The sequence below is a fragment of the Lytechinus pictus genome, unplaced genomic scaffold (genome assembly GCF_037042905.1).
Source record: "Lytechinus pictus isolate F3 Inbred unplaced genomic scaffold, Lp3.0 scaffold_19, whole genome shotgun sequence".
Lineage (NCBI taxonomy): Eukaryota > Metazoa > Echinodermata > Echinoidea > Temnopleuroida > Toxopneustidae > Lytechinus > Lytechinus pictus.
In genome coordinates, this window is record NW_026974140.1 from 18,854,409 (window position 1) to 18,865,828 (window position 11,420).

General features: G+C 36.0%; 1 protein-coding gene across 2 annotated transcripts; it reads left to right on the plus strand.

Annotated features, from left to right (window-relative positions):
- Nucleotides 1–81: 81 nt before the first annotated feature.
- LOC129260745 (alpha-N-acetylgalactosaminidase-like) lies at nt 82–11,317 on the plus strand. Of its 2 annotated transcripts, none has more exons than XM_064114617.1 (8): nt 82–269; nt 2,105–2,290; nt 3,170–3,344; nt 4,062–4,239; nt 4,511–4,590; nt 6,151–6,309; nt 7,183–7,380; nt 8,141–11,317. In XM_064114617.1, the coding sequence occupies exons 2-8, from the start codon at nt 2,115–2,117 to the stop codon at nt 8,543–8,545; spliced, it is 1,371 nt and encodes a 456-aa protein (XP_063970687.1). In that variant the 5' UTR covers nt 82–269; nt 2,105–2,114; the 3' UTR covers nt 8,546–11,317. The 2 variants fall into 2 exon arrangements, with proteins under 2 accessions (XP_063970687.1, XP_054754676.2); XM_054898701.2 differs by having other exon boundaries at nt 109–257.
- The last annotated feature ends 103 nt before the right edge of the window (nt 11,318–11,420 follow it).

The following is an 11,420-nucleotide window of genomic DNA, read 5'->3' on the forward strand; positions in this document are numbered from 1 at the left end:
TTAACTGAAAGTACATCCTCGAAGAGCGACGAAGGACGGCACTCCCCGACCACGCCCCCTAAGCCCCGCCCACAAATGCACACATGCGGCGAGCGTTGATCATGTGATGATCATATCACGTGATTGTTTTGGAGACGACGAAAATCGGGAAGTGTAACTCAGTTTTTGTCTAACTTTCGATTCTCAATCATATTGAAATAAAGCTGCTTTTTGTTGCATCAACCCTGTGATATCGTGCATCAATAGTTGTTTTGTTCGTGAGTAATAGAGTATAATAACGTATTTCATTTTAAAGGAAATTAGTTTGGCTGCTGAGCGCGAGTAAAGGCAAAGCAGATGCGTAGCCCCCATGTCGTTTGGTCGGCCGGCATGCCGGTGTGGCCCGCGGCACCGCGGGCGCACTGGCCCACTATTGCGCCTCGGGGGATGTGTGACAGTGCTAGCTAGCCTAGTGCCAGTAGTGGGGCCGAGACGGTGGGATGATGTCTGCAATAATGCCTTGCTATAACAAATGTTGTGTTCGTTTGCCGGTAAGAGTTCCATATGCACCCCCTCTAAAAATTGAAAATAAAAACATGGAGAAGGTTCAGAATAATATATCTAGCCCTAGGTAATATAGAACATAATCACATATATGATGGGGGAGTGGAAATACATACCAAAATATGGCTTTATTCTGTCAAATTTCGAGCAGGATCTAGTGCGTGTAATTGTCCATAGACATCGGTTTATTTAGTCAGTAATGGGTCTGTGAGTCTAGACTAGTCGAACTATCGGCTGATAATCGTTAGAATATCTCTTCTGGTATCAGCACTTCTCGCTAGCGTAGCGGGAAGAGGTCTTGACTGCAGATAAAACAAGGTGAGTTCGAGTCTCAAGTAAGGTAAGCAAGAATGAAAAAATAATAAAAAATCTGAAGTGAACGAAGCGGAAGTCTCAACAATCTTTTGTTATTTTTGGTGGGGGGTGCGTATAGCCAGGCGGCTTCAAAGAGAGTGAAAATCATTTACTAACGTAAGGTCACTCTCATATGAAGCCAGGGCTGGCTAGGTATACTTTCGTGTGTACCACCAAAAAACCTGAAACTTTTGCCCCCGAGATTTCTACTTTCTTTCTAATAGATCTAGCCCTAAATCATGTACATGGGATAAAACTTCATTTCCGACATTTCTACGCTCTCGTTGTTATTTTTGAACAAGAATTCATCAAAAAAATGAGAGAAATATTGTGTAAAGACGGAAGAGACTTGCCCGATGTTTACGCCGCCATCTTGTTTTCTATTGTTCTTCCCCAACGTTACCCGACGCACGCGTCTGTAACGTTGGCGAAGAACAATAGGAAACAAGATGGCGGCGTAAACATCGGGCAAGTCTCTTCCGTCTTTACACAATATTTCTCTCATTTTTTTGATGAATTCTTGTTCAAAAATAACAACGAGAGCGTAGAAATGTCGGAAATGAAGTTTTATCCCATGTACATGATTTAGGGCTAGATCTATTAGAAAGAAAGTAGAAATCTCGGGGGCAAAAGTTTCAGGTTTTTTGGTGGTACACACGAAAGTATACCTAGCCAGCCCTGGCTTCATATGAGAGTGACCTTACGTTAGTAAATGATTTTCACTCTCTTTGAAGCCGCCTGGCTAGGTGCATATGGAACTCTTTCCCGTTTGCCAAGCAAGTTGTAAAAAATACCAACAATGTAATAACCATCAAAATGGGTTTTGATATCTATTTCAAAAGTAATATAAATTTGTAAATTGTGAACTCATTGCAAATTGCGTATGCGTCCCGGCCTTGTTGAAATAATTTTTTTTTTAAACAAAAAATTACAGATCTGTAAATCAATTTATAAAAAAGCTGTCCAGTTATCATTCATTTCATGTTTGTTTCTTTAATGAAAGGTACATATATTCAATGTGATATGATTTTTTGTTTTAATCAAAGCAATTCAAATTATTTTCAAAGATCTCCAAACCTAGGCTTAGAACTCTGATTGAGAGCTTAATTCTGAGTCTGACTACACTACATGGTCGCTTCAGGATCTATGCCCATGGTGCATTCAATTTGCTTTTTTCCTAAAAATTTTATATTTTTCTTTGGAATAGATTTACCAAGATGAGAAGTAAAATGATGTTCTATGCCATTGTAGCAGCCCAGGTCTTAACCATAAGCATAGACAGTGTCTATGCACTTGATAATGGACTGGCTCTTACCCCACCAATGGGATGGTTGTCATGGGAACGCTTTCGCTGCAACACAGATTGTGTGAATGACCCTGACAACTGCATTGGGTGAGTATGCTCTTTCTTTTTAGAATTGTTTTTTTCTTTATAAGGAATGATGAAAATGATGATTAGGCCTATATGAATAGTGGGATTGTAGTGATTTTTGACAAAGAATACAAAGCAAACTACATTACACTCTGTATAAGTCAGCTCTCCGTAAGTTGAACAATCAGTCACCTAACTTGAAGGTTTAGGGAGTGTTTCATCAACATTTTCATCCGACAAGTTGTCAGATCTGACATCTTTCTCTGATGTTGATTGGCTGAGAGGTACTGTTACTATGGTAACTGTCGGATAAAATGGGACTTGTCGGATAAAACGTCCGACAAGTCCTTTCATGAAACGCTGCAAAACATGTGTGATGTGACTTCCACGCTGTAAGCAACTTTTTATCGGATGTACATACACTTGCACACTGCACTTCACTAGTACGACAATACACCAGACAGTGGCCTGTACTGTTTCCAGAAGAAGAAGAAGAAGTGATTAAACTCTTTTACTTTGAATTTCTCCTAAGTGCCAAGTGGAACTTTCTTTGATCCCAAGGGATTCAAATTAATCAGAGTCACCTGCTAATTGCTTCATTATGATACATGCATTATATGCACAGAAGCAGGTTCGATCAATGTAAAAAATATGCGTAAACCATGGTGTGCTATCAAGGGTTCGAAACCACCTTTGTGAATTCAGGCCATAATTTTTCATTAAACTTTTGTCAGTCTTATATTTGGACTACGTTTTTTCTGATGAAATACTCTTGGTATGAATTGCTTTCTACATTGCAGCCATGCTGATCTCACAGATGATAGTAGCTCATGACGTGTAGGATGCATGTAACAAAATCACTATGTATTTGTCTTTGTGTTTCTTTCTTCTGCTTTACAGTGAAAATTTGTATAAAACCATGGCTGATTTGGTAGTTGAGAAAGGATATAAAGATTTAGGTTATGAGTTCATCAACATGGATGATTGTTGGATGGCTAGTAGCAGAGATAGTAATGGCCGTCTCCAAGGTGATCCCACTCGCTTCCCTAGTGGTATCAAAGCTCTAGCTGATTATGTAAGTGGAATGCTTGTTTCCATCTACCATTCGTTTGAATGGTCCTACCAAAGGGGTACTCCAGGATGAGAATGATATGGTTTTAACAAATAGAGTTGAATTATACAAACCAAACACTGAAAATTTCTTTAAAATCAAACAAGGAATAACAGTTCGATGAGTACTATTAACCATGAACAATTACGAACTATGGAATTTATTGGGTTTGATGATATGATTATCACAAGAAGAAAAGAAATTCTGTCTGTCCATCCCAAATCATTCTGATGATAAATTAAAAACTGATTTATCAAGTTAAAATTTGGCTCATATCTATTTGAACAAAGAATGATGATCAGGGGCCCGTTATGACTTACAGTTGTAGTTAAAACTTTGCCATGGTAACAAGGCACAGCAGCTTATGTTTCTATGGTAGCTGCCATAATTAAAAAGTTATGACACATGTCAGTCTTTATGTAATTAGCCCTGATTGTTATTGGTGAATCAGGGTCAAAGATCAGAGCTTACTTTGTACCTGAAAATGACTCTTTATTGTGCATTACAAATAATTCACTGCTGATTTTAATAGTTTGTATATTATTTTGACATTTTTAGCAAGCTAATGTTGAACAACAAGAATAATAAAACTCATCTTGACTACGTGATGGGAATATTGTTGCCAAATATGGTATTATTATTATTACAATGCTTTTTTATTTTCATTGTTATCACTTTCAGATCCATAGTAAGGGTTTGAAACTTGGCATCTACGAATCTATGGGATATCATACCTGTCAGAAACTACCGGGAACGTTTGGTCACATTGAGACGGATGCACAGACCTTTGCTGATTGGGGTATTGATATGGTCAAGATGGATGCATGCTATACACCATCCAGCGAACTTGCAGGAGAAGGTGACCTTCACAATTTTCACCATCAAAGATTTAGAGTTTCCTTTGTTATTTTAACCCTTGAATATCCATATGACTATAATAATAGATTATTCCTAAACTACTCCAAGGACAGGCCTTTGATTCACACGAATGTCCAACCATATTCAGAAGCAATTTTTGTTAGTCTTTCAAATATTTAGCTGCTCTTTATGTATTCTGTTACTGTAATGATGTGATGACAGTTATCTTTCACATCCTAAAATTGTATTATTTTATTTTTTCTATGTTCCAGGTTACATGAATTTCTCAAGAGCTCTGAATGCAACTGGAAGGCCTATTATTTATTCATGTGAATGGGCCCATTGTGGAGGGGTAAGTTACTTTACTTACTATCAAATCATATTGATCATGTTATTGTCATTTAATGAAAAAAAGGAAATTTCATCCAAGAAAAAATTGATTTGAGCCAAGTCAGAAGATCATGTCCTACATCTAAAGAAGAGATGGATTTACTTCCAATCAGAGTAATTTTAAAATTTGTAGTTCCATCTGGTCTTAAACTGTACTTCACTTTCTTATCACGTTTTATTTAAAAATGCGTTTTGGGGGAATTTATTTTAGTTTGTGAGAAGACATTCAAAGTATTTTTTCTTTCAAGTGCTTGGTTAAAGGCTTAAGAAGTTACATAGTTTCATATTTATTCAAAGGGCTATTCCAATCTAACAAAAAAGATGATTTTGAATGATGTGAAATAAAGAAAATTACCGGTATGACATTTTAAGTTTGGCTAGTCAGTATGCAAATGAGGGAAAACATGGTGTCACCCACTGACTATTTCTTTTGTATTTTATGATGTGAAGTATGAAATATTAATTTTTTTCTCATCGTAATGTGATACAAGGTTTGATCCTTCCTTGAATATGTTGAATATTGTCATTGACGCAACCGGTTTTGATTTAAAGGACAAGTCCACCCCAACAAAAAGTTGATTTGAATAAAAAGAGAAAAATCCAACAAGCATATCACTGAAAATTTCATCAAAATCGGATGTAAAATAAGAAAGTTATGACATTTTAAAGTTTCGCTTAATTTCACAAACAGTTATATGCACATCCTTGCTGGTATGCAACTGAGGAGACTATGACGTCATCCACTCACTATTTCTTTTATATTTTATTACATGAAATAGGAAATATTCTAATTTTCTCCTCATTGTCAAGTGATACAATGATTATTTCCTCCCTGAAAATGTAGAATTAGCATTGATTAATAATATGTTTCAGTCAAGTCTATTGTCAAATCTATAAAACTGAAATGAAATATTGTATAATTCAAACAATAAAAAACAAAAGAAATAGTAGGTGATGGACATCATCGGCTGACTCATCTAGTTGTGCATATCACTGTTTTGAGAAAAATAAGCGAAACTTTAAAATGTCATAACTTTCTTATTTTACATCCGATTTTGATGAAATTTTCATCACTATGCTAGTTTGATTTTTCTCTATTTATTCAAGTCAGCATTTTTTACTTGGGTGGACTTGACTTTTAATGAAGTTGCTTCCTTATTTATAAATCTGCCAAAGTTGAAAGAGATTTCATATAATAAAATACAAAAAAAATAGTGATTGTGTGAGAGTTACAGACTCTCATTTGCGAATCACCCGTGTTGTGCCTATGATTTTTGGTGTAAATAAGCAAAATTGTGAAATTTCATAATTCCTTATGTTACCTCCGATTTTTAAGAAATTTATCAGCATTATGGTTGCTTGATTTTTTTCTATATATTTTTTTCTATATATTCAAATCCACTTTGTGTTGGGTTAGATTTGGCCTTTGAATGATATTCTCACTTTATCACAAATTGACTCCTACAAGAGAAATGTGGAGGGCATATGATATATAACCAAAACCTTTGATTTTTCTCATTAGAACTTCAGCATCATCGCCAAGACCTGCAACACCTTCCGTAACGGCATTGATATTCAGGATTCCTGGACGAATGTTCAGAGTATCATCAATTTCTTTATTTCTCATCAAGACTTATTCACCAATGTATCTGGACCTGGTAGTTATAGTGACCCTGATATGGTAAGTATATAAAGGGAAGATGATGATATGGTCAATACAATATTGATATTTATATGGCGCTCTTCACATTGACTGCTTGCTTTACAAAGAAGCAAATACTCATAGAAAATTATGAATGAAAAATTCATGTATTAATCATGATGAATTAATTATTCAAAAGAAAGTCATAAGTCCACCTCTCATTAGGATCTTTTAATTTTCATGTCCCCTAGTAGACATGTAATTATGTTTCAGTTTGATTCATTTGTCAGATTTCTGGGATATATGCATCATGTCTGATAGTGAATGTGAAAATAAAAAAGTCCGTAACTTTTGGAAATAACCACAAAAGACAAAAAAAAAAAACGACATCATATCCTTCTGTTTTGAAAAAGGGGTCTCATGGTGTAGTGGTCCTGACACCTGTTTTTCAATCTGAGGATCAGGGGTTCAAATCTTATCCCAGATGTTAATTTCCTTTCGCAAGAAATTCATGCATTGTTGTACTGAACCCAACCAAGAGGAGATGAATGGGGACCAGGTGTGAATATTCCCCTTGAAATGCAGAAGCTCTGCTGCTCTTCTAAAGCCAGGGAAAATATCGTGCTTTAGGGGTGACACAACATTTGCTCCGGTCTCCATATCTCAGAGGGCATAGGGTTAGAGTTAGGATTGTAATAGAGTTTGTGGTTCAGAATAATTTGAAGATGAGGATTCGGTTTATTTAGTTTTGGGAGTTTAGATTTTTTGTGTTTTGCTTTTCCTCATTGGAGCAGATGTCATGGAACTGCTTTAGGACCCCTAAATTGAAAGTGTTAACTGCTAGATTCAAGCAAGTATAATTATTACCACCAACCTTTACCATTGCTAATTATTTGCTTTTATTCCTTCCAGCTTATTGTAGGAGACTACGCCCTTAGCATTGATCAATCTCGTGCTCAGATGGCACTGTGGGCCATATTGGCTGCTCAGTTAATGATGTCAAATGATCTACGAACCTTAGCTCCCTGGGCAGAGGAGATCTTACAGAATAAAGAAGTCATTGCTGTCAACCAGGATCCATTGGGAATCATGGGGAAGAGAGTATTAACGGTGAGAGATCTATCCTTACTCATACAGTTTGGTGGATTCAGAATACAGTGCGCCACCTATTGGTTGCAGCAGACAGGCCAAAATTCACAATGCCTTATGGGAAAAAGTTGACATCTGCTGTGCGTGCATGCATGTGGTATGCTGCGCTGGCTGACGTGGTTCAGTAAGCTTGTATAAAATTATGCTGTTTTCCAGGGTCCCGGAGGTGGGAGATAATTTTGCTGCATATTTATTTGTGAAATTTAGACCATTTTCAGTGAATTCTTTCTTTGCTTCTGCCATTTTTGAAGCATCGCATTCACATTATATTACACTAGCACTGTGCGCTGCTTGCGCTCGATGTCAACCCCAAAGTTAGAACCTAGCCGTCTACTGCAACTGATAGATAGCCAAATTCACCAAATTAAATAGGGTCTACAGAACAACTGTGATGAATAGGATAGATAGTTATTAATACTAAGAAGTTTGTCGTCAAATTCAATTGATTGAGCATGCACTAAACATTGAATTGAAAATTTCACAAGTTAACTTGAGTAACAGCAATTTTGTCGGAATGAATTATTAAATGATCTTTCCCCCTAAACTGACATCACTTAAGCTGAATAATCAACTTAATCAAAAATCTGTTTACCAGATTGTTCAACATATGCATATTTTCTCTCTCAAACTTTGGATTTTTTTTAGTTAAACATAAATAAGAGAATGTCCTATATTCTTTTTTTGCAACAATATTCTGAATGATCCCCTGTTCTCTTTACAGACGAGTGCAAAGATTTCAGTATGGACAAAGCCTTTATCTTCAGGTTCATTTGCAGCAGTAGTCTTCAGCGAAAGAACAGACATGCCATATAACTATACATTCACTATCTCCACACTGAACTTCAGTCACCCATCAGGTTATAAAGTCAGAGACCTTTTTGAATCCAAGGACTTTGGTACATTCCTTCCAGACAATGACATCAGCGTGATGGTGAATCCTGTTGGTGTGGTGATGATACGAGGGGATCCAGTCATGACCAATCACATTAAACCAGAGAAAAAACCCAGTAATAGATTCTTGAAATCGCTTCTTCAGGCCAGAAAAGTAAATGATATCCAAGCTAATGGTGTTTTTAACATGGTTCAAGTAAAAGAGAATACATTAAAAAAAGTGTCGAGTGATTAAAGCATGTCAATAATGGGAAAAGAAACAATGGCAGTAAAATGAGGTAATGTAATATTAATCTTTGATTTGCTCCCAGTTACCTGATATAGTGGTGTTAACTCTTTATCAAAGGAAAAAAGAAAATCATGTGTGTGATATTTATCTTTTTAAAGCGAATTACTGATTCGACGAAATGACAGGATAATATTCTCAATGGTGTTTCTGTGTGCCACTTAAATAGAGCACATGACAATCAACTTGTTATATAAAATAGCAGGCCATTGTACATGCTATTTTTTAAAGAAAAATTTGAAAGAATGATTGTGAGACTCTGATTTAATTAATTTATTAATCGTGTGTTCGAATCCCACCAAGGCCTAGCGTCCTTTGGCAAGGCGTTAATCCATACTTCGCCACTCTCAACCCAGGTGTTAAATGGGTACCCGGTAGGATGCGAAAGCCTATGTAGTATGCCTAGCAATGGAGTCTTGGAACTCTTGTTGGAATGGAAGTGGAGAAAGTGCATACATTGTTTGCGGGCATGCCAAAATCCTATGACTGGGGTAATAATAATTGCAATGTAAAGTGCTTAGAAACAAAGTGTAATAAGCACTATATTAATGTAACTATTATTATTGTTATTATTATTTTGGTTCTGGAAGAGTATGTTCAAAGGATAAATGTTTCTTTATAAACTTGTGTTATCACTGTTCATATTCATTCACAGCTATTAATTGTAAAAATAGATGATATAGGCTTCCATGCGGGGAGATTGACATTATTTTCTTATCACTTCATACTGTAGGAAGAGTATCATATTGTTATTCCATCTATGTAGGCATAAGATAGTACTACTTGTATGTGAAAATCTTGTTTGTATTCAGAGAAGTCATGTTTACTGATAAACAAACTTGTCATTTTGAATCTTATAGCTTATGTGATCAATATGTATGTATGTGTTGCATTATGTCAGGTTGATTGTCAGGGCCCCTGTGAAGATTTGTAATCAATTGCATAATTCAACAACAGTTTTTATTGGATGACAACTGATGTGTTTGATAATCTGTGCATACTATAATGATTCCGATTGGCTGATAGTTGGTATGTTTGGCAATCTGTGCATATAACAATGATCTTGATTGGCAAGTATAATTGATCACAATCCTTTGTATTATGGGACCCTTGGCTTCTAGAGTGCTCATTATATTGTAGCCAATAATTCAGTCAGACAAGCAATAGTGATATGGCAAGGTATACAAAACATCGTATAAATCTACTAAATTCTTTTGTTCATTTACATTTAAATAGGGACATAAAATCATGGAGCAAAGCTATTGTCACCATTAGGTGTTCTTGTACTTTCTCATGCATCTCTGCCCCTCTCTTTCTATCTCCCTCTGTCACATTCCTAGCTGTACTCTTTGATAGTCTGATAAAATCGTTTTGCCACTTTCTCTCTAAACAAATGAGAAATAACGATGATGATGAATAGGACAGCAACTTCATGCAATATCACCTTTTTGTTATTATAGTTGTACCTAGTATCGGTGCTTTGTATCCTCTGGAAAAAGCACTATATGAATCCAGGTGTACTAGTGAATGGTTACAACACAAGTCTTGTGTATGTAGATTACATGAATGTAGTTTTCTAACTCAAATAGTTTTATAGATTTTATTTTTCCACCTGTGCATATCTACTCCTTAGCTATTTCTAGGCTCTTTACACAAAGCCTACAATTGATCATAGGGCTAATTTCTAAGCTTGGTTACATTGAAGACGTAATGCAATCAATCATACATATCAACTGTATGATTAATTCGGTGGATTCACAATATGGTGCACCATCTATTGGTTGCAGCGAAAAGGCCAAATTTCTAACTTGGGGGTCGACATCGCGCGCAGACAGCGCACATACTGGAATCTGACTAATGCTTCAAAAAAAAAAACACATGCCAAGAATTCATAAAAATATTTCTCTCCCACCTCCTGGACCCTAGTAAACAGCTTATCTGGTCGAGCCGCGTCGGCCAGCACTTAATAATCGCATGCATGCATGTAGCTTAGTACTAGCGCGCTCAACAGATGTCGACATTTTCCTATGAGGCATTGCGAATTTTGGCCTGTCCGCTGCAACAGATAGATGGCGCACGGTAATGGGAATCCATTGCTAAGCTTTATGTTACCAGCTTTGGCATCTGCATTACCATTAGTTATTCACTTTCAACACTGTATTTGACACATAATGTACTTTTTTTCATACTTTTAAAAAGTTTTTTTTCCCCCCATTTCAGTTCTGATACATACCCACCACTTTGATCTCTTAATGCCTTCTTTACATTTTTTATATTCCTTTGTGGCATATTCGCGAGTATTTAGTCTGCAACAGCAATCAGTTTTAAGAAAGTGATGCTTTTAACAGTCCAACACCCAATTTCCAGTCTAATCCTTGATATGCCATAGAAGACGCATTCTTTGTGTATAAATGATCCCATTCGACATGATTTTCCTATCTGTATATCAATACTAAGAGGCAACTGATAAATACAGACTTAGGCCTGCTGAGAAAGCAGATTGTATGATTTTATCATGTTGGATTTTTAATTGACTTTTTTTACCTTTAAAGAGGCTTTCTTTCATATAATATTTTGGACATGTTCAAGTGTGCCATATTTGACAAGTGGGGCAATACCAGTTCTTTCATTATATTTTGAATGTGTAGTGGATAATTTTTTTCTACTTTTCAATCATAGCTCTTGAAATACTTTCTCAATAAATAAAAATAAAAAAAAACATATTTTTGTCTGAATGGTTTTTCATGTCAGTGAATGAATTTCTGATTATGTGATCAGGCTTCTTAAAAAAACATATAATATACAGTGCATCCCAGAAAAAGGG

Excerpts from the sequence above, each read along its gene's own strand:
- LOC129260745 (XM_064114617.1), top strand. The coding sequence starts at position 2,115 with ATGAGAAGTAAAATGATGTTCTATGCCATTGTAGCAGCCCAGGTCTTA. Across the intron at positions 4,591-6,150 it reads AATGGGCCCATTGTGGAGGG|AACTTCAGCATCATCGCCAA; the intron begins GTAAGTTACTTT and ends TTTTCTCATTAG. Across the intron at positions 7,381-8,140 it reads TGGGGAAGAGAGTATTAACG|ACGAGTGCAAAGATTTCAGT; the intron begins GTGAGAGATCTA and ends TTCTCTTTACAG.